General features: G+C 42.7%; 1 protein-coding gene across 4 annotated transcripts in view; it reads left to right on the forward strand.

The window, feature by feature from the left end:
- Window positions 1–1,619: 1,619 nt before the first annotated feature.
- ssbp1 (single-stranded DNA binding protein 1) overlaps window positions 1,620–23,407 on the forward strand; it is a 33,272-nt gene continuing 11,484 nt past the window's right edge. The window contains exons 1-4 of one of the 4 annotated variants that reach the window (XM_060902764.1): window positions 1,620–1,757; window positions 2,143–2,228; window positions 13,471–13,527; window positions 13,620–13,677. In XM_060902764.1, the coding sequence (XP_060758747.1) occupies window positions 13,504–13,527; window positions 13,620–13,677 (82 nt within the window). In that variant the 5' untranslated portion in view covers window positions 1,620–1,757; window positions 2,143–2,228; window positions 13,471–13,503. Of the gene's footprint in view, window positions 1,758–2,142; window positions 2,229–13,467; window positions 13,528–13,619; window positions 13,678–23,407 lie in introns of all 4 variants that reach the window. The other 3 variants (XM_060902761.1, XM_060902762.1, XM_060902763.1) reach the window with 3 other exon arrangements.

Here is a 23,407-nt window from a genome sequence, read left to right on the forward strand (position 1 = left end):
ACATTCTAGACCCACTCCTCAAACAGGAATTCCATGCTCCAGATCCCAACAAACCAGCACTGAGAGGTAGGGGTCATCCTAGAAAGAATGTAGCTCCCAGAGGTAGCTCCTCAGGGGGGTTCTGTCAGTAAACCTGTTGAGAATGCACAAACTATTCCCAAGAACCACAGCCGCCCCCCCACCCCCTGTCACCAGTCTATTGAAATCAACTCAGTATGTTTACATGCACATCTAAATCGAGCTGCTGTCGGTAATCGAGCAAAGGGTCCCAGCAGGGGTGCCAGATAAATCCAATCCTACATGCACACAAGGAAATCGAGCTATTGTGTGAGGTACATTGTGCACCCGAGCCACAGGTGGCGCTACACGCCCCATCGTGTTGGTACACTTCCGGTTGTCGTCATGAAGAAGAGCTATTCAAGAGTGTAAACAAAGTTATCAGTTCCGTGTTCTCCCACTATTTGAGAAGGACTGGTATAGTGTGACAAGCAATGTTATGTCATATACATCACAAAATGTAGCTTACACATTTAAAGGCTAAATAACAGATGGCAAACAAGGTCACTTAGGCCTACAAGAAAACACTATGGTTCACGATGCCGGGGGGGCGCGTGTGACCCCGGGGAACATGGTTTTGCCGTACTAGAATAAAGTGTAATTGCACATCCACTACAGTTGGTGGCAGTGGCGCTCTCATTGTCAGGGTGTGTGCGGGGAGTATTAGCGCTATGGGGTAGGTTTTTTTTTGCGTACACACAGCAGGAGATATGAAGTGTAGTGAACAAACCGTCAAGAGACACCATGGGTTAACAGGGGTGAAAAGAAAGGCGGAGATGATGAGACAAACGACAGTCTCCCGAAAGCTAAGACGAGGAAATATGACGAAGAAGAATATGATTCTTCTTCCCTTTGCAACATCTTATCTTTGTGAGACTGGCTTCTCTGCTGTTGCTGCACTGAAGACCAAGTACAGGTCCCAGCTAAACATTGAGCAGGAGCTGAGAGTTGCAGTACCATGCTTTGAAAAGCTGTGCACTGCAAAACATGCTCATTGTAGCCATTAATCCTGACTTCCTCATTTTGATAAAAAAAAAAATCAGCACAAATAGTTTTATTAATTTTAGTTTTGTAGGTTAAAGTGTTTTATATTGTGCCCCTGAGTTAATGTTGCTGATCAATTTGAATGTATTATTTATTGATTTTATTTAATTTTATTTTTCAGTATCAAATGGGACGCGCCCCACTGTTTGAAAAGGACCGAATTAGTCGGTTAAAAAATGTTTATAGTTTAAATAAGTTTTGTTTTAATTTTGCAAATTGCAAGCACTTTGATGGACTTTAAATCTTTTCTGTTACAGACTAAAAAACAATGTTAATAAAGTTATTCTTTGTTGTAAGTTGATCTATATTTCTTTTTTTTTCTTTTTTGTTTTCTTTAATGTTAATAAAGAAATGTTATGCAGAGGTGTACTTGTATTATAAGTACACCTAACACCATTGCTATAAGTCTTAATTTTATAGACAAATTATACTATTTATAGTCGCGGCGAAGAGTGGAGGGGCGCGAAATGTTTTCTTCTTCCGGGGGGGCGTAACAGAAAATAATTGAGAAGCACTGCACTCTACTGAGATGCAGCGGTTGATCTAACAAACTGTAGCCTACTGTGGCCAGTGCTAGCAGGAGAAAGCTCATTGCGGCACCAGTCAGCTGAAGTTGTTGCTAGCTGTAGCGTTGCTGTAACAGAAATCCCGCTGAGGTAAAATTGTAACAGTTCAATGGTATAAGCTAACCCACACACATTTGGTGTGTTATTCCACAGAGTAGCTGGCTATATAAAGCTGTAGGTTTATGGTGTCAGTAATTTGTATAATTTGTGATGTGTAGCGGACTGCACATTTTGATTAAGGCTACTCATTTAGGCTAGGTTGTCAATTCAGCTATGGCTACAATTTAGGCTATGGGAGATCCTTTGTCATTATTGTTTGTTACCATACCTTGAAATTGCTTGGATTGAAGTAAACTGTTTTTTATTTAAATTGTGTAGTCTGCTTTGTATATTTTAAATAAATTGTCCATTATTAGTGGCATATATGGTAATTTTAATTTACTTGACACACTTGAGTTTGACTCCTCGACCTCAGGGCGGAACTATCCGAGCGGTCATATATTAACACGGAACCTTTTTACGAACGGACTGGAAACAGCGTGCGTCCAAAACAGCGAACATGTAAGTTAAATTTAACCGTGTTCACTTCCAAAGAGTACATTTACTCAAAGCTCAATGATTCAGGCAGTAAGGCTGACACTTCAGTGTTTGAGGAAATGTGGAAAAGAGGAAAGGAGGAGCAAAAATACTAAAATTTACCGGTGAAGATGTGGTAGCCATGAATCCCTGAAAAGCTAAAGCAAGCCATGGAAGAGTGCAGTAGGATAAAACATTTTAATGTGCAAGGTGTAACGTTCCTGAATATGTGTTGTAGCTGTAGACGAATTACACTGTAGCTTATGGAAGGTGTGAGGTCATGAAAAGAGAGGTTCAAGTACAGGTAAAATTGTCAGACACTAAGAATAAGTAAGCCCCGGGGCCGGCGAGGGCCTTTCTGTGTGGAGTTTGCATGTTCTCCCCGTGTCCGCGTGGGTTTCCTCCGGGTACTCCGGTTTCCCCCACAGTCCAAAGACATGCAGGTTAGGTTAACTGGTGACTCTAAATTGACCGTAGGTGTGAATGTGAGTGTGAATGGTTGTCTGTGTCTATGTGTCAGCCCTGTGATGACCTGGCGACTTGTCCAGGGTGTACCCCGCCTTTCGCCCATAGTCAGCTGGGATAGGCTCCAGCTTGCCTGCGACCCTGTAGAAGGATAAAGCGGCTAGAGATGATGAGATGGTAAGAATAAGTACAAATTACTGAGCCAAACAGAAAGGATGGTTATGTATCGAAGAAAATGCTACGGGTTTGCTGGGAAAGAGAGAAGAGTGTTGAGCAGAGGGACATTTTAAACAGTGTGAATAGAGCAGAACAGCAATCTTTCCAAATCCAACATGGAAGCTGGAAAGACCTGAAACTGATTTACAAATAAGAAAATTGAAAAATGTTCAGTTAATAACCAAAGCTGAAGGATTCACTAATCAAGGACACATGGAAATATTTACAAATGTTACAAATCGGCTCATGTTGGATCACTTCACCAGAAGTGAAGAGAAAAGAATCAAGAAGAATGAGTGATAAATATTTTTAGCTTTATGGCTTCTATTGGGACAAAATCAGGAAAAGTAATCAGGTGCTCAAATTTGATATTGAGATGTTCGTATTTGAAGACTCGCCACTCACACACAATTTAATCAGGAATTCAAGTTTGTAAGGGAGAACCTGAAATGTAGAAATCAATAAGTTCAATCTGAAGATCCTGCTGCAGGATGAAACGCACAGGATTAGCACAGCACTATTTTAAAAGTGTAATAGGCATGATTTTATTTAATTAATTTTGCCTTCAGGTGTGGAATTTTATTTTTTGGAATCAGTCACTTCATCGACACGCCCCCAATGCACCTTCACATCTCGCTTAAATCATTCGGAGGAGAACTTTGCATGATTGTCACAACTTCTAACTTGGTCTTGATCCAGTTGAATGTCTGAGTGCACTCAAGTGATGTCATGACCGTCTGTGCTAATGCTAACTCTGTTTTAACTACAATAAGTTTTGGGGGCGGAGCTGTACATGGGTGAAAATAAGGCCAAGCTCAAGTGGTTTTTAAAAAAAGACTCGTTTAAATCTTATTCAGTGCTATCTATATAAAGCTTTAGAGACCTATTTTTCACAAATCTTATCTAATGCAATGTTTAATGGTTGGTGATGAGAGAATATCAAGGTGCAACCAGTGGTTAATTTTTAATTTCTTACTCCTATGAATAATCTGGGAGGCATGCAAAACCTTATGAAATATAAATGTTAATCCACATTCAAGTCCAGTAGGTGGCATTATTACACCATAACACTGAATGCCAGATGCCTGAATTCTAAAGGTGATGTCTTTTTATACAAACAAGGGTTTATACTTTTTAAAATATTCTGGCTTTTTTTTTTTAAAGATTTTGGCTATTTTTCCTATTAGTGGACATGTTAAGAACAGTTACAGGTGAAAGAGTGTGCAGAAGTGCAGTTGTGTCTCCACTTGTCCTCTGCTCTGCTGCCTTCTATCAGCCAATCTCTGTAGGACAGTCAGTATTTTTGTAGTTTGTGGTCCTGTGTTTGAGCTCAATCACTGGGTTCGGGTGATCTGCCACAGTGTATTGTCGCTTTTGTGCCAGAGAGCATTTCCGCTGTGCTCGGGTTTGGCTTCTCCAGTGCCAAGTGTTTTTTGGAGCATCACAGTTTGACTGAATCTGATTGTTGTTCCACATGATGTGATGGATTACTCATTCTGGGATTGTCTCCAGGGGCCTCATTTATAAACGATGCGTACGCACATAAGAATGCGTACGCCACGTTCTACGCAAGCTTCGGTATTTATAAAAAGTGAACTTGACGGTAAAATGTGCGCACCTCCACGCAAGCTCTGACCCATGCGTACGCACAAAAAAAAGGGAAACGCGGAAAGTGCAACCTCAGGAGGAAACGGGGAGAACGACCCGAAATTGGTTCAATAACCGAAGTTTAACACAAACATAACATCACGCATCAAAGATGTGACTGACTTAACTAGAAAGACGATCAACTCTCTTCCTCCTTACTTCATTTTATTCAAGTAGAAAAGGATGACGGATTAGTCATCTAGAAAAGAACAAAGCATAATAAGTATACATGCAACTACTGGAGCATGACATCACTATCTATCTCCTTTCCCCAGGGAGAAGTTTTAAAAGGTACGTAGAAAACTTGACACATAAAATAAATAACAAATTTTAGTCCTAACAATTTCCTTATTGTCCAACAGTCATTAAAACAAACACAAAGTCTAAACACACAACAGTTTATGAATGACCACCACACACTAGAGACCTCATCTCTCTTCCAGGGGGGGTATTATTGTGACCCACCGAAGACCCTGGGATATACACATAATCTCACTAATCCTTATGACGCTTCTCTCTGAGTGCAGCTTCCTTGGCACCAGGCTTGTTGTAAGGTAGAAGACGCCTCAAGGAGAGTGGTAGCTTAACACTTTGTTTAGCTGGTGATGTCTCTGGCAGTGACGGGGTAGAGTCCACAACTGGTTGTGTCTCCGGGGTCTGCTCTGGAGGGGCAACATCTGGTTCAGTTGATACAGGTTCCACATTCAATTCTGATGCAGGTTGAGGTGGGAGTTGCACAGATGTCCTCACAGCAGAGGGTTGTGAATGTGCAGGATAGGTAGAGTCAGTGTATGGGACTACATTATTGGGAACTGCATAATCAAGCTTGGTGGGTGCTGGCTGATATGGCTGGAATTTTCTCAGGTGTTGCCGGTTCCTGAGTGTTACCCTGCCCGAACCGTCCACACGAATAGCATACTGGTGAAATTGACGTACCTCAACAACCACCCCAGTGCGGTCCCAGCGGCGTGGGTGATTGCCAACTAAGTTTTGCAGATAAACATGATCGCCAACTCTCAGTGGAGGCAGCTGTCTTGTATTTTGAGACCATTTTTCATGTTCTCTAGAATGGCGCTTTGCCAGAGCCACCTCCCTGTTTTGCATGGTTTCCTGCCATGTATTGTGAGGGCAGTATTTACCCAAGGGAATTGGGATGGAGTCACGAATCGGCCTGCCAAACAACACCATAGCAGGTGAGGTTTTAGTTTCTGGGTCTATTGAATTGCGATAGATAAGCATGGCCCTTTGAAATTTGTCAACGTTGAGGGAACCAGTGGGGCCGGTGTTGTCGGTCAACATTCGTTTCACTGTCTTAACGGCAACTTCAGCTCTACAGTTGGCATGAGGATTAGCAACAGATGTGAGACGATGGCGGACACCCCAAGACATCAAGAACTCCTGAGTCTTGCCTGAGGTGAACTGAGAGCCTCCATCTGACGTTAGCTCCTCAGGGATCCCAAATGTCACAAATGATTCACGCAGGTGCTTTATCAGACCATCTGCACCTGAAGTAGATCTGAACACCATTGGCCAGTTTGAATATCTATCCACTAGCACCAAATACTCAATATTGTTGTGAAGGAAATAGTCACCACACACTTTCTGAAATGGGTAATCTGGAGGAACGATGTCACTAGGCGGCTGCAAAGCATTTGACTTGGCAATTCTGTGACAGTGAGCACACTCTTCTCGGACTCTGCTTATATCTATGGTAATACCCGGCCAGAAAACGGATTCTGCGGCCCTTTGACACATGCTATTGACACCCTGGTGTGCTGCATGAAGTGATGATAAGATATGCTTCCTCAAGGAGGTGGGGATAACAATCCTCTGACCCATGAGAATCACGCCATCGACGCAAGAGAGGCTTTGGGCGTAACGATGGAAGGGACGCAGACTTGTTGGAAGATCCAGGCACTTAGAAGGCATACCATGTTGCAGAATGTTCATGAGATCATGTAGGACTTCATCGGAAGCTGTGGCCTCCTTGACCATGTCCCATGTCACGATGTTAGATATAAAGTGAAGCGTTGTAAATGCTTCTGCGAGGGTAGTGCTGTCATCAGCAAAGTCCTCTGTGCCTGAGGTTGACAGGGTAGGTGATTCTGATGATTGCAAGGATTCTGTGTCCATTCTGGTCTTGTCTGGGGGAGGATAGCGTGAGACCGCATCAGGTCCTTTGTTCTTCGCACCAGACACATGTACAAGAGTGAACCTGTATGCTAGTGTCTTTTCCTTAAGATTGAGGAGGCGCCTGTTGCTTATCTCAGTGAGGGAGCGATCATTGAGAATTCTCAGCAGTGGTTTGTGATCTGTAGCCACAATGAGGTCAGAACATCCAAGGATGTAGTAGCGTGTTTGATGCAGTGCATAAGCCACGGCAAGGGCTTCCCCTTCAATAGGGGCATACCGACTCTCAGCTGGTGTTGTGAATCTACTGCCAACAAGACAAAGTTTCCAACCATCAGGACAGCATGTCAAAGTTTTGGAAATGCACTGACAGTACCTTTGTCTTAAGAGGAATCCTATTCCATCAACCGACCAGTCAGTCGAGAGACATGTTGTACGGGCTGGGTCAAAAAGCCTAACACCCTTCTTCATTTCTGATATGATAGCATGCTTTGACCGCTCAAAGAGTGTGTTCAGTTCATCTGTCCAAGCAAATTGTGTTGATGGCTTAAGAAGGTGTCTGAATGGTCTCATCTGTTTCGCAACAGCAAATGCATAGGCTCCTTGGTTGACAAGTCCAAACCATGCTCTAGCTCCAGATATGTCCTTAGGTGTTGGGAAGTTCAAAACCGAATCAAGGAACTTTTTGCTCGGCTTAACCTGGGTGGATGTAACTGTAAGGCCTGCAAATTCAACGGATTCCTGAGCAAACTGGAACTTCTTTGGGTTGAGGGTTATTCCATTGCGGGCACATAAATCCAGCCACTTACAGGTTTGAAAGAAAGAAGCCTCTATAGACCCTGCCCACATGCAAGTATCATCAACGCATTTCACCTTGTCTGGAAAATCTGCTATGATGCTATCAAATCTTTGGGTGTAGGCATCCCCACTAGCTAGAAAGCCTTGAGGTGCAACTTTGTATCTGAACCTGCCCCATGGGGTAATGAAGGTGGTGATATGTCTATCCTCTTCTCGAATTGGCACAGAGTGGTAGCCATTCCACGCATCAGTGACTGTCTTTCTTGTATTCTGAGGAATACGATCAGCCAGATGAAACGGGCTTGGCACATGGTGTGTTTGCCTGACTGCTTGTCTGTTCTGTGGCTGCAGATCGACAGTCCGTCTCGGACTCCCATCTGCCTTTGCTGCAACGACCATCCGTGAACACCAAGTTACAGGTGTATTGGGGCTGACCTTTTCAAGGACTCCAATTCTAACGTCACGTTCCAAGTCTTTCAGAACTTTGTCCTGCCAGTGAATTGGTACAAGGGCCGGCTTGTGTACAGCTACAGGTCTTGCCTCAGGATCAACATGCAACTGCAAGGGTTCACAGTTCATCATAGGGAGAGGTTGATGCTCGCACACGTTGAAGGTTGTGCTACCGTAATAATCGAGGAGCCATGCCTTGAGTGCTGGTAAGTCTTCTTCTGTTGCTGTCAACCCCGGTGGTAGAGACTTGGGTAAGGGTGGGGGTGACTGGCCCCGCTGAGGACAATGGCAGATGGAGTCATCTGGGGTTTCAATGGACGAAACATGATCAGGGGGTTGGCTGGTTGGTATCTCAGGAAAGTTGGGTGGGACAATTCCAAGGTTCTCGAGGGCTTCTCTGCACAAAAATGCCTTCTCTATCTTTGTAGACACATACACCAAATGTTTTGATGATTTCATAGATCCGGCAATGTCAGCGAGACAAATTTGTAAAAGGATGCCGCCCTCAATTCCCAAATCTTCTATTATTGCCCCTCGCATCTTAAGCTTAACAGGCATGATGTCGCTTCTCTTGTATCCCATGGCAAATGCGGTCTGAATGGGTATCACAGAGCTCTGGCAGCCTGAGTCAGCTACCATAGGTATGGAGAGTCTCTTTAATCCTGAACTGTTGCTAATAGGGTAGCCTAACTCACTCTGGTCTTCGGGTAGTGGGACTAAGTCGACGACAACTGTGGGATGGGGCTTTGATGGACGTTCGATCCATCTCTCCTCATATATGTGGTGGGCTACTGGTGTCTTGCCGATCTCTGGCTGCTGGATTTTCCCATGAAGACTTAAGGTGCACAACTGTTCAAATGCAGAAAGGTTATCCTCTGCTTGACATGCATTAACCTTGTCCTTGTGTTCTCGATGTACAGCTTGGTCCTTTGAGTCCTTACTATTGGCACAGAATTTAGATGTATTGTCTCTATGTCCCCACTTTTTACAGGTCGAACACTTACTACAGGATGCTGTAAAATGTCCCTTTATTGAGCATTTGTTACATGTTGAAGACCAGGCAGGGCATCTCTTTGACCTTGTAACCTTGTCGTTCCGTTGACCATGACTTGAACCACCGCACGCCCAACACCGTCCAGTAACAGGAGATGAGTTGCTTGATTTCTGCATACTGTTAACCATGCCTGCACAATCACCAACTGCGTTCCTAGTTGCTTTACCTTGTTCCTTCTGTGCGATGAATGCAACTATCTCCTCAAGGGTGCGATCAGTCTTTGTGTCCCCAAGAAGATCTGCGAGTATTTCAGGATCTGCTATCCCCCGAACAAGATTATCTTTGATGATCTCATTACTGAAGTCAAAAATATGGTTACAGCCTGGCTGTTGGCACATTGCTGTAAACTGGCATAGAGCTGCTTGTCCTCTAAGACTGGCGAGGAAAGTCCTTATGCCTGCACCTGGAGGCTGTACCATCTTCCCCAGTTTAATGCGGTGGACCAAAATGCTCTCTTCTTTCACGGCAAGACGTCGGATTTCACTCAGTAGGTCAGCCTCTGGCATCCCAGCAACATCACAACGCAGGTCTCGCATAACATCAGTCCTAAGGTCCTCACTGCAGCAGTAGAACAAGGCTATTGATGCTTGGTTAACTGATATGGCCATCCCTGTCTTGTACATCGCCCACTGTCGGGTGAAGGCTGACCACTGGTCTGGGTTGCATCCTGAGTCAATCTTGGGGGGATCCAGTTTAAGCTTGGAGGGAGGTGATGCTGTGTGCACTGCCTTGTCATGCATCTGTAGCGCTGTAGTGAGGGCTGCTGCGAATGCTGCTTCGAGGTCCTGAGACTCCCAGGTGCATCCCTCCACAGGACATGTAAGTTTCGGCATGGCTCAATCTTCTACTTGACTCGATGACTTTTTTTTTTTTTTTTATCTACGCTGTCCAATCAAATCACGCTGTGGGAGACGCTTTCTTCAGCACCCACCCACTGCCGTCTCCTGCCTGTGCAGGGTCTGTTGTCATCAAGATGGAGTTCTTGTTGGGGAATCCGTTTAGCACTCCCGTCGGCCAGTGTATCGATCGGTCTACTTGAACAAAGGAGTTGAGGACTTGAGCAGCAAAAAAGTTCTTTACAGGCTATTTTTGACTTAATTAGTTGTCTTTATCTTTGTTTGGATTATTGGAGTCCTCCAGTTTCTACTATTTGTTTGTACTGCTCCTACCTGCCTGCCATACTCACCTGCCTGCTTATCATCCCATCTCAACCAAAAAGATGACTAATCCGTCATAGAAAGACGATCAACTCTCTTCCTCCTTACTTCATTTTATTCAAGTAGAAAAGGATGACGGATTAGTCATCTAGAAAAGAACAAAGCATAATAAGTATACATGCAACTACTGGAGCATGACATCACTATCTACTTAACATTTATAATCCTTAATTTTGTGCACTTGTCAAAAATAACATCTTATTTAAGGCAATAAAGACAAATTGATAGGCTATACAGTGTATGTTTTTGCAACATAAGCAGTAGGCTAAGTTTTGTTAATTATCCACTTATGGCTTTTATGCATGTTGTCATTTTTCGATATTGATCATTAGGCTATCACACATGTTGCTTGTTAGGTTGCCTAGTATATAAGAGGGATTTGCCATGGTAGGTCTTATGATGCACTATGGCGTATTTGGCATTGCTGGAGGATGTGGCAAATGGAAGAATTAGGAGAGAGCGAGTCTTCAGAGACCAACAAGATTTGTTGGCCAATGACGATGAGTGGCTCATGAACCGATTCAGATTGCCACGAGCTGTCCTTTTACACCTGATAGCTGAGTAGGGCCCAGCGTTGGAGAGAGGTACCCGCTGGAATCATGCCATCCCAGTCTCACTGCAAGTGCTGACTTGCATTGGCTTTCTGGCCACTGGCACTTTTCAGCGAGAACTGGCTGACCGGTCTGGGATATCGCAGCCAACCTTCAGCCACATTTTGCCAGAAGTGTTAGGAGGTGTAATTGGTTTATCACCAAACTACATCAAGTTTCCTTACATGGTGGATGAACAGGCAAATAAAAAAGTGCAATTTGCAGCAAAGTTTGATTTCCCAAATGTGATCGGCGCTATTGACTGCACTCATATTGCTATAAGGGCACCGAGTGAAAATGAATTTGCCTTTGTTAACAGGAAGCATTTTCATTCCCTCAATGTCCAAGTTATATGTGACGCGGACATGGTCCTCACAAATGTTGTCGCCTGGTGGCCTGGTTCAACCCATGATTCATTTATATAGAGACATATTGGAGCTGTGCGCGATGGTTGGCTTCTGGGTTCAGGTGATTTAATGTGTAAATCCTGAAAGTATTTGTAACCATTCTTAGACCATTTCTAAATATTCAACTCTTTACTCATTCAGTTATGTTGTAGGTGACAGTGGGTATCCGCTGAAACGGTGGCTGCTCACGCCATTTATAAACCCCAAACGCCTGAGGAGACCACTTACAACTTGCGCCACAGCCAGGCACGTGCTGTTGTGGAGCGCACCATCGGGCTCCTGAAGGGCAGATGGCGTTGTCTGGATGCCACGGGGGGAGCGCTATGTTACAGACCCGAAAAGGTCTGAAGGATTGTTAGGGCCTGTACTGTGCTGCACAATGTGGCACAGCTACAAAACGTGCCTTTGCAAGCTGAAGAGGTCAACCTTGACCTCGAACCCGATCCCTATCCCCAGGCATTCCACCCAAACGCAGGAGCCGTGTGCCTGCACGAGGAGGTGATGCACTGCTTGTACCGTAAATAATTAGGTATGGAAACAAATGATTACTTTTTAAGAAATTCTTTAATGCTGGCATTTAATGCAGACAACTCATTTTTTATTTCTTTTAACTCCCAGGCGACCTCGCGGACGGCATCCACATGTTCCCGCTGCACCTGCAGCACTGAATCTGTTGGGGTACGGGCGCTGGTGGCTGGTTTCGGCATGGATGCACATGCATCGGAGGCTGTGGACGTCCTTGGGACCTCCGCTGCCGCAGCCGACACACTGCTGGCCTCACTGGCACACCCAGCAACTGCAAGGGAATTTTTTGTTAATAAAATACTTTTTCTGGATGAAGACTCATTTCAATTAATTTCACACCCATTTCAAACAAGGGGGGGCACACGTGCAATGTGAGGTGGTTCCTTGATACACAACCAAAAAAAAAAATTACATACCGGAGTCCTCGGCTGGTTCGTGTGGCCCAGCGTTGGTGTCACCCTCCTCCTCACGCACAACTCCACTCAGGAGGGTTTCCCCTATAATGCCAGCCAGTTTTTGATCCAGTGGGGTGAGCTCCGGCTCCCCCTTCCCCCCGCCCGTTGCACGGACGCTTTGGCGGTGTGCTGCGATCCTCTTCTTGGCATCCACCTTTGTCGGACCAATCTTTTTTTTTTTTTTAACCTCTGCCATAGTACGGCCTTGTGAAGCTACAGAATTGACCGCATCGGCCACATGCTGCCATTCACACTTTTTTTTCGCATTTGTAACTCCCGTACTATGGCCTCCAAACAAAACAGCTTGACGCTGCTCCACTTCATCTACTAGCACTTCAACTTCACAATCAGTGAAGTTGCGCTTCTTTGTCTTTCCTTCTGTTTTGGGCATATTGTCCACAGATATCAATATTCATTAAGGGCGTTTCGCTGAATATTTATAGGCAATTGTGGGTGTGTCCTTGAGGTACGCACAGGTCCCGCAAATTTAGAGTGGATTGTGATTTATAAAGGGAAATTGGTGTGGAACGTGTGTGCGCATGGTTTTATAGATCAGAATATTTCTGTGTGCACGCACATTCTGAGTTTCGTGCGCACGCCATCTTCTGGCATAAATCCTGCGCAAAGTCTTATAAATGAGGCCCCAGGCCATTTCACCAGCAGTCTTTTTATATATATATATATATATATATATATATAATATAATATAATTTTTTTTTTATGTGGCGATGTGGAAGGTTTGGACAAATTGTAATTTCAAAACAGTTCACATGGGACAGCATATTTGTTTTGCTATTCCATATTGCTGTAAAACAGTATATAGTATCAGTAATGCCACTGAATCCATGTGATATCTCTACCACTAGAGTGAGTGAGTGTGTGTGTGTGTGTGTACAGAATAATTTCTTCCCATCAGTTCTATATTGGGTGGTGTAGTGGTTAGCATGGTCGCCTCACAGCAAGAAGGTTCTGGGTACAAACCCAGTGGCTGGCGAGGGTCTTTCTGTGTGGAGTTTGCATGTTCTCTGCGGGGGTTTCCTCCGGGTGCTCCAGTTTCCCCCACAGTTCAAAGACATGCAGTTAGGTTAATATGGGACGGCCTTGGGCTGAGGTGCCCTTGAGCGAGGCATCTAACGTGTGTGTGCGCGCGCACACGCATATGTGTTCACTGCTTCAGATGGGTTAAATGCAGAGAGGAATTTCACAAGTGTGTGATGAATGAAGTTGTTTTCTTTCTTTTTAGTTTGAATGTCCTTTTCTCCCCCCCCAGTAGATTGACCAGTCAGAAATCCAACCATAAACAGAAATGTTTCGGACTGGATCAGTACTGGTAAGTATACATTTCAAGCTGCAGACAGTCATCTTTGTACATAGTTGTATATAGTAGCTAATGGTTAACTATATGAATGGTTTCTTCAACAGTTATTCAGGCAGATTGTCAGGCACAGATCGACAGATACCAGTCTCATTTTGGAGAGATGTAAGTTTTGGGTTTTTCCACAATAATATTCATGACGACTGTCCTAATATTTTAGTGGAAAGATGTGCAGATGGATAAAATTGGTAATTTCTGCCTATATTTGACTGTTTCGATTCAACCTTGAGTGTCTATGCAATCTACACATTGCATAATAATCATTCATAGCTTAAATTAAAGAATACACTTGGGCCGTCAACTATGGTCACTGTGTTTTTATTACATTCATTTTTAGATTAAATTTAAATGCAAAAAGTCAGCATAAATGCTTTTTTTTTGGCAGTGTGGAACTGGGTTTTGAGAGGCCTAGCAAACTAATAATTACAATTCCTGCTTCAACAACATCTTGACAATGTATATAAATTTCGAAGCAGATAGACAAAGGTTTCCAAGTATTGACTGCAGTTTTTGTACCAAAAACAGGTGTTTCATAACCTATCCATTATATTTCCTTTACTTGTATTGTGCTGTTGTCTGTGTGTCAGCCCTGCGATGACCTGGCGACTTGTCCAGGGTGTACCCCGCCTCTCGCCCATAGTCAGCTGGGATAGGCTCCAGCTTGCCTGCAACCCTGTTGGGCAGGATAAGCGGCTACGGATGGATGTATTGTGCTGTTCTAGGCCCGCCAGGGGGCGCTAGGAGGGTGCCGGAGGGGTTAGCGCTAAAACAATGGCACAGCAGTGTGCTCTTATGCAGGAGCCTTTCACATCTCCGTTTACTTTGAAAGTGACCAATCCGCATGTCATGTTCAAGGTTCCCTGGGATCTGAAAAATATCCCCCCCCCCCCCGAAAAATGTCAAAGTATGCTTCACTTTTTCTTCTGTAATTTATTTTTCTTAGTTAACTTATCAAAGTGGACTTAACACAGGTTTATACCAACTAAACTAGCATAATTTATTCAAATATTTGTACAGATGGAGGTTTCTCCGTTACATAATTTGGGCTCCACTCCAGCCTCTAATAAGAGAGATTTGATTTTAGGCACCTTGTGTATCACCAAGCTCAAATAAACCTCTTTGAGCTAGCCTAAGGTTATTTTAGCATGTAATTTGAAAGCGGTGTTGGGGCTCCCTTTACATCCACAGAAAACTTGATTTACAATTGAACAGAGTCAAGAAGAATCTTGGAATGACCGACAGTGAAGGAATCCTATTTTCCTGTTGATTTTACAAGCCAAACACAGCACAACACCTGTTTTTCATCATACATTAGCCCAGGGGTGTTTTTAGCTATTGAAAAGACCAGGGGCTAAGTCAAGTTTTCTTGGGGCTTGTAACTTTTTTTTAGGGAAATTGGTATAGATGGCTGCAGTTCAGGCCTGGAATTTTGTCATTTTAGGGGCAAGGCCACTTGGCCTTTTGTGCTGTCAATTTTTTGAGGGCACGAAGGCCAAAAGCCAGGGCACCAAGGCCATAAAATAAAACAATGATTTTAACTTAACGTCTGTAATGAATTTGATTTAAGGACTAATGACTCTCCTGAGGAAGATTGGAGTCTCAGTTGAAACTATCAAGCAGGTAAAGAAGCATCTACACTATGAAGATAAGAAAATATTGAACACATCTAAACTTATCAATCCATCACTCACTTCAAAAATTGTAAAACTTATTAAACCTATATCCTCCCATAATTTTTGTTCAATTGACACCGAATGTGCAAGAGCATCTTCAGACTGTACTACTACGCAGATTTTTGATTAATCAAAATTGAGCCTGAAGTACATCAAAATGTTTGACACTAAATGGAACATATACTAGCATGCAGGCTACTGATTAACCCATAAGAGCCCAGATGGATTTCTCAATCAAGTGAAATTATTGGGGAAATAAAACGAACTAAATAGACGACAAAGAAAACATTTCTGACCTTTTATTTTTTAAAATAGCACTTTCATGTCAAGATCTGAAATATTAAATTGCAAATTTGCACAACACTATTACACTGTTAACCCGAAAGTTCATTCTATGCAAACAGTTTGAGTAAATACCACTTTTAAAGGTTAGTTTTATTGCATTACTTCAACAGTATGAGTATATGAAGAGTATGAGACAGTCATTGGGTGTACTCATTTTTGTAATTTAAACAAACTTAAAAGAAAGGGTTGTTTACTCCCTAAAAACATGACTGTAAGGCACTGAGAACAGGCAAATGGAGCCTGTTCATTGGTTCTGAGCAGCTATGACCCCAAATGTGATGCCTGTAAGCCAATGCCCAGGGTAGTAAAGTTCAGCGAATTGTTGAAGCGCAACCACAGGCTGTATGCAAATCATTCAGGGCTTGCTGAAAACATGAAAGGTCGTAGAATTATGTTTTTACAGAATTTAGCTAGAGCAAACGATGTATTTTTCTGCAATTTTTCAAAAATGACATTCAACTCAAAGCGACTTTGATGAAATTTCACTGTACCGTTTTTTCCGGGATATTTAAATGTGTTGCTGACATCGCCTATGAAACATTCAGGTACCCTCGGAAACTTCAGAATCTGACTATTTCACCAGTCTTTTCAGCTTTTGGATGAAAGTGTTTTGTAAATTTGAATAATTTAAAAATAAGTAGTATTTTGAGCCTGCCGGGGGGCTCTGGGATCCAGAGGGTTAAATATATGGCCTAAATATTTATGGAGTGTGCATGATAAACTGATTCCCTGAATTCCACTTTTGGTGTGTTAGATAGCTAACAAACTACAATATCTTGTTGCCTCTTGAATCATAATTAAGCTACCACTCACCTCTTGGGGGGGAAAAAAAGCGTCCATTGTTTTGCAGTTTTAAGCTGCAGCATCTTCAAGTTTTTTTTTTTTTTTTTAACACGGCACCTCTCCCTCCGCTCCTTGCTTGGCATAATTATTACTGGGGGGTAAATGAAAAAGTAAATGGTAATGTTGTAATGACGCCAAAAACAATGAGAATCTCTTGCGATGGTGATCTCGTCAAGATAGCAGCAGTTACACTTTGGTTAAACAGCAAAAAGAAACATACAATACTAGTAACAAAACAATGCTAACTGCATAGATTAAAGTGGCTATGAACAGACAACAGCACATCACGTATCATATTACGGCAGGAACAAGCAGTAGTAACGTCCATGACCTTACGCTTAAAGCTCGACAAAGGAAAAACTTGACAACAAGCTAATTAGCATTTGTTACCAGCTACAGTCGGTACTCAGCATGTTAAGTGGGTCAACGTTGTAACGACAACGTTACTGTACAAGCAATGCTTATTTAACGGTAACAAACTTAAGCCCTACATGTTGAAATTCCTATCTTATTCATTTGTTAATTTATCACAGTCTTACACAGTCAACTTCTTCCCTCCTTCTGTGAAGATTCAACGTCTCAGACATGGACACAAGTGGGCGGGGGATGCGTTTGATTAAGCCTCCTGGTTGGCTGGTGATAGATTGGTGTCATTATAGCACGTCGGAGCGGTTCATACCAGGCTTGAGTCTGATCCACCATGGAGTTGCCCAATAAGAATCCAGAATGTCATCAAAAGACGTGTTTTTTTTTCTTTTTTTTTCTTTTTTTTCTCAATAGTGATGTTAAAGCCTATTGGCAGTCACGAGGCAGACTACAAAACCGCAGGGCATCAAGGCCACTGTGGCCTTGGGGCAGATATTTTTTTTCCAAGGGTACAAGGCCAAATTGAGAGGGCACGAGGGCCGTGGCCCTCGTGAAATTCCTGCCCTGGTGCAGTTATATCTAACGTTATAAGAGATTATCATCCATGCATATTCAAAGGTTGTTATGCCTTTATTACTGATCTTTTTTTTGCACTGCTCTTTTTAAATTTATGCAGTTCATTTCAGTTTCTGTCTCCTTGTTATCAATGCCCATAATGTCTTATGAAACTGAGACATGTCAATTGACTATTAAATATCACTAGTAAATTTATCGTCAATTTAATAAAAATATCACTTCTCAGTCGCATCTTTCCTTTAGGACCACAAAGACACATTCTAAACTAAATTATATTACAACATTCAAAATCCCAGGTGACATCCCAGGCAGTTGTTTTTCTATTAATTTCTTACTTTTTTTTTGAGGGTGAAAATACCCAGGGCTAGGCTCAAAATACCTGGGGGCTATAGCCCCGAGTGATGGGACCAACAATGCCACTGCATTAGCCATGGGAGCTCGACACACCATGCCACTGAAACCATAGCACCTTTCAGTTGCTTGCTGGTTGACAGCAGTTTCACTTTGGGTTTTTTTTTTTTATTTATTTTTATTTTTTTATTTTCTTTTAAATAATACCAACCCCTGTATTACTGACACTGTTCCATGTGTGAGGGGACCATAGGGGTTCGTGTGCCTCCCCTGTGGCTGTTTCGGCCCTTAAATCTTCAAATCAAATCAAGTTTATTTGTACAGCGCTTTTAACAATAAACATTGTCGCAAAGCAGCTTTACAGAATTTGAACGACTTAAAACATGAGCTAATTTTATCCCTAATCTATCCCCAATGAGCAAGCCTGTGGCGACGGTGGCAAGGAAAAACTCCCTCAGACGACATGAGGAAGAAACCTCGAGAGGAACCAGACTCAAAAGGGAACCCATCCTCATTTGGGCAACAACAGACAGCCTGACTATAATATTAACAGTTTTAACAGGTATAACCCTCAACTGTCCTCATGGGGCCGTCCTTCACAGGAGTGGGGCGATAAAACTCCGACCAGACACAGGGCACCAGGATGGATCAAGCAGGTCCGAGGGGCAGAAGAGGCCAGCATCTCAATCCCAGGATCAACATGTAACTCAGAGGGACAGATTGGGGGGGGGAAGAAAACATGTTGTTAGGTATGCCCTAAAAATGACAAGTATTAAATCTGTGTGGTAGGCTCGCAGAGACGAGAGTCTTTACATCAGGCATGACACACAATGGCATGTTAATATGGTAAAAAATATATCATGACCTGCTCTGGCTGGATGCTTGATTGGGTGATGGGAGCACACTCCTCAGCAATGATGAGATGCAGATGGGACCCTTAGGCCTGGCCAAGACAATTCAGTTACATTTCACCGGGTCTGGGACATGCGACAGAATGTCTGACGGCCGATTCCCTGCAGGCTACGATAGCCAGTCGAGGTCCCCACCGTCTCCACCAAAAGATTTCCTGTTGACTCCATGTAACTCAGAGGGACAGATTTGGAGTGGGGGGGGAGAGAAAGAAAACACAGGTGGTTAGGTATGCCCAATGTCACCTGAATAAGTAGGAACAGTATACATATTGCACCAAGTACAAGCAGGGACTCCGGCAACTAACTATGACAGCATAACTAAAAGGAGAGAGCCAGAAGGTAACACAGGCATGAGGGAGCCCCGGGACATAAAGCAGCCAGCCACTGCACCGTCAACAAACTCGAGTGAGCAAGCGAGTGGGGACTGACAGCATCCATACATCCCAGTTTACCAAAACACTCTATGTCTGAGGACCCTCCAGATCTACTCCTTTACCTCAAACACCATTAACAAAAGGCTTGACTAAACAGATATGTTTTTAGCCTAGACTTAAATGCTGAGACTGTGTCTGATTCCCGAACATTACTTGGAAGGCTGTTCCATAACAGTGGGGCTTTGTAAGAAAAGGCTCTGCCCCCTGATGTAGCCTTCACTATACGAGGTACCAGCAGATAGCCTGCACCTTTTGATCTAAGTAGGCGTGGCGGGTCATAGAGGAGCAGAAGTTCACTCAGGTACTGTGGTGCGAGACCATTCAGTGCTTTAAAGGTCAATAGTAGTATTTTATAATCAATACGAAATTTGATTGGGAGCCAATGCAGTGTGGATAAGACAGGCGTGATGTGGTCATATTTTCTAGTTCTAGTAAGGACTCTTGCTGCGGCATTTTGAACTAACTGGAGCTTGTTTATGCACTTATTGGAACATCCAGACAGTAAGGCATTACAATAATCCAACCTGGAGGTAACGAAAACATGGACTAGTTTTTCTGCATCATGCAATGACATTAAATTTCTTATCTTTGCAATATTTCTGAGATGAAAGAAAGCTATCCGGGTGATGTTATCAATGTGAGTTTCGAATGAAAGACTGGGGTCAATAATCACTCCGAGGTCTTTTACTGCTGCACGTGAAGAAACAGAAAGGCCATCCAGAGTTACTGTGTAATCAGAAAACTTACTTCTAGCTGTATGTGGTCCTAGCACAAGTACTTCAGTCTTGTCAGAGTTAAGCAGAAGGAAATTTATAAGCATCCAGTGTCTAATGTCCTTAACACATTCCTCAATTTTATTAAGCTGGTGTCTCTCATCAGGTTTTGCAGAGACATACAACTGTGTGTCATCAGCATAACAGTGGAAACTAATACAATGTTTACGAATAATATCGCCCAGAGGTAACATATATAGAGAAAAAAGCAGTGGACCCAAGACAGAACCTTGTGGAACACCAAACTTTACCTCGATACGTCTAGAAATATCACCATTTATATCGACATACTGATAACGATCCGTTAGATAAGACCTGAGCCAGGAGAGGGCCATTCCCTTAACTCCCACAACATTTTCTAGTCTATCCAGAAGAATGGAATGATCAATGGTATCAAATGCTGCACTAAGGTCAAGCAACACAAGTAGCGAGACACAGCCCTGATCAGACGCCAACAGTAGGTCGTTTACTACTTTAACCAGTGCTGTCTCTGTGCTATGATGAGGTCTAAATCCTGACTGATACATTTCATGGATGTTATTCCTATGTAAATATGAGCATAACTGCTGTGCCACAGCTTTTTCAAGGATCTTGGAGATAAAGGGGAGGTTTGATATTGGCCGATAATTGGACAGCTGACAGGGATCAAGGTCAGGTTTTTTAATCAGGGGTTTGATAACTGCTAGTTTAAAGGATTTGGGTACATAGCCAATCGTAAGAGAAGAATTTATTATTTTTAGAAGCGGTTCAATTACTCCAGGCATTATCTGTTTGAATAGATGTGTCGGTAAGGGATCTAGTACGCAAGTTGAGGCTTTTGATGTAGAGATTAATGAAAGTAATTCAGTTTCTTTTAGGGGAGTAAAACATTCTAACTGATGATCTGATACAGTGCTTGAAGCCTGCCCAAAAAACTTCGTCAGTTTAGACTGCGCCATCGTTAGGTTCATGCATACATAATTACAGCACCACACTAGGCCGATTAAAACGCACTGCAATTGGTCAAAAGCTTGGTGCCCATTTGGTCATTATGTGTAGACTTTTTTTTTAATTGGTCATAAGCATGTGCTCATTGTTTACACTCTGGCATCCTGCCATCAATTCCAAGAATCAACTGCGAGAAGTCTCTTCACTGGGGTTGGATTTCAGCAAATGTAGGGATTTGTGGAGGGACTTTTAAAAAAGATGACGAATGATAAAGATGACAAATACATTCCTCACTGTGACGACCACTAGTAATTTTCTCTTTGTCACTGATGGATTGTCAAGGATGAGTGAGACGAGCACCAGCAGGAACCCTGCATTTTAAACTGGAGCTGAGTATTGGGTAAAATGGGTGTCAATCAGATAAGAGGGACCAGAAACGAGAAACCACCATTTTTGTTAGGACATGTCTACACCCGAAAGTGGGTTTAGGATGTGTGCTACATGTGAAAACAGCCATCAAACACACAATATGATGTATTGGAGTGAAAATTAACTGTGGTATCATAACAGACATTTGTGGCTTTGAATAATCGGGCATGATTTTGAAGAAATCTTTGGTTTTGATCACGGAGTTTGAGAAAATGATGCTCATGTTTTATGGGGAGGAAAGATGCATGGTTGAGGATTGAGTAAAAAAAATATATATTATTTTGAACTCTACTGTGGCAAAAAAGTGCATTGCACCCCAAAACCAAATCCAATAAGAGAGCAAGATTTACAGAAATTACATAAAGTGACTGTTTAAATGTGAGGTGCCTGTAGATTTTAAAGCACTGCTGCTGATAATAAAGGTACCGTTTTTAAATTAATCATGCAGACAGATGAGATTAAACAATGTATTTGGTCTTGTACACGGGTATTGCATGTTAGTGTATGTGATTCCTCTAAACCCTACTTTTTTCCCTTGTACAAAGCAACAATCATTATGTTGATTGACCATGTGTTTTTGAACCAGAGCTGATCCAGAAGACCATAAATTAATGGAAAATCAATAAGGTTAGCAGATTTTCACGGACTCTGCCGAGACTCATCCGGAAGATCCCGAAGGGGTGCGTGATGTCTTGCGTGTAACGAGGATTCAGGTGTCCGTCTCATTCCCATGTGTAGCAGTGGTTAGACCAATCTCGATATGGAATCACATTTTGGAGAGAATTTTGATAGTGATTTAGGATTCCTATGTTGGATGAAGGGGCAGAAGATTATCAAGGATATTCCAGAGTAAATGGCTATCTTTTCGAGCCCCCAAAATGAGAAACTGCCAGTTCACTCAGTTCACAACAGTCCAAGTCTCTGCTGATAGTGCATCACTAGCCAGAGAGAATTGGAAACCCAGATTGCTTTGTGGATTTTTATTCTAAGCTGGCCACTGCAAAATGTAGGGGAAAATATTTACGTGTACCTCAATAAATGCAGAAATTTAATCTTTAAAATGTATGCTTATTCAGCGTGTCGGGGATAGATAGGAGACAGATGTAAGTGCAGAAGTAGCCTACGTTTATTAATAAAAAGTGACAGACAGGCAAGATCATAAACAAGGAACAGGTTGAGCAGGGCACAGAGTATCGCAGGCACAGACCAAAAACGGAAACTAGGAACAGGAATCGGAAAACCAGGAAATTAACATGGAGAAAAAAGGCTCAGCAAAGTGTACAAATGTCACTAATACTAAGTACCGAGTGTGCATTGACGGTCCTTTTATAGGCACACTGATGCGTCTTAATCATGCACAGGTGTGCATAATTAACAGCGCAAGTGTGAGCGTCCCCTTGGCGCGTGTGCAGGCCAGCGCACGCCCGAGAGTCCTTCTGGTGTGCACGCCAAAGCGCACAGGACTGACAGTGTAATTATTGAAAGAAAATATGAAGTGGTTGATAATGGGGGAATCGATGAACTGTCCAAATGTCAGATCAAATGCCATTTATTAAATCAATGGGTTTCTTTTTGCTCCAGTAATTCTCTGGCCATGATTCTGTCTTGATTTGTGTAGATGCAGTGGCATGGTGCAACAGCTGGAGAATTTTATTAGATTTGTATAAATCATGTACTAATACATATAATAGAAATATGCAAATATTAGTCTTAATTTCATGCCTTGACTAACACCAATGTACATCTATTTTAATCAATCTAGATCATTAGCTGGTGGTTATTAACTGATTAAAAAAAAAAGGCATATTTACACAGGCTGTCATCAACTTGTCCACAGCTCTCCTTCTTGACAGGGGGTGTAAGCTTCATTTGCACAAACTTAATCCACTGTCACTTTGTCTTTTCTCAGAAATTCGTGAACTGAAGGTCCTGTTGTATATGGATTTGATCATCCAAACACAACGCAGTGCTTTTCCTGTTATTTTTGTAAGATTCTATCCAATTTCGCTGAGTAAACAAGCAAGTAAAGTTTATTTTTATAGCGCTTTTAACAATAGACATTGTCACAAAGCAGCTTTACAGAATTTAAGTGAGTTTAAACATGAGCTATTTTATCCCTAATCTATCCCCAATGAGCAAGTCTGTGGCGGTGGTGGCAAGGAAAAAGTCCGTCAAACGACATGAGGAACAAGACTCAAAAGGGAACC

Source organism: Neoarius graeffei, chromosome 21, assembly GCF_027579695.1.
Source record: "Neoarius graeffei isolate fNeoGra1 chromosome 21, fNeoGra1.pri, whole genome shotgun sequence".
NCBI lineage: Eukaryota > Metazoa > Chordata > Actinopteri > Siluriformes > Ariidae > Neoarius > Neoarius graeffei.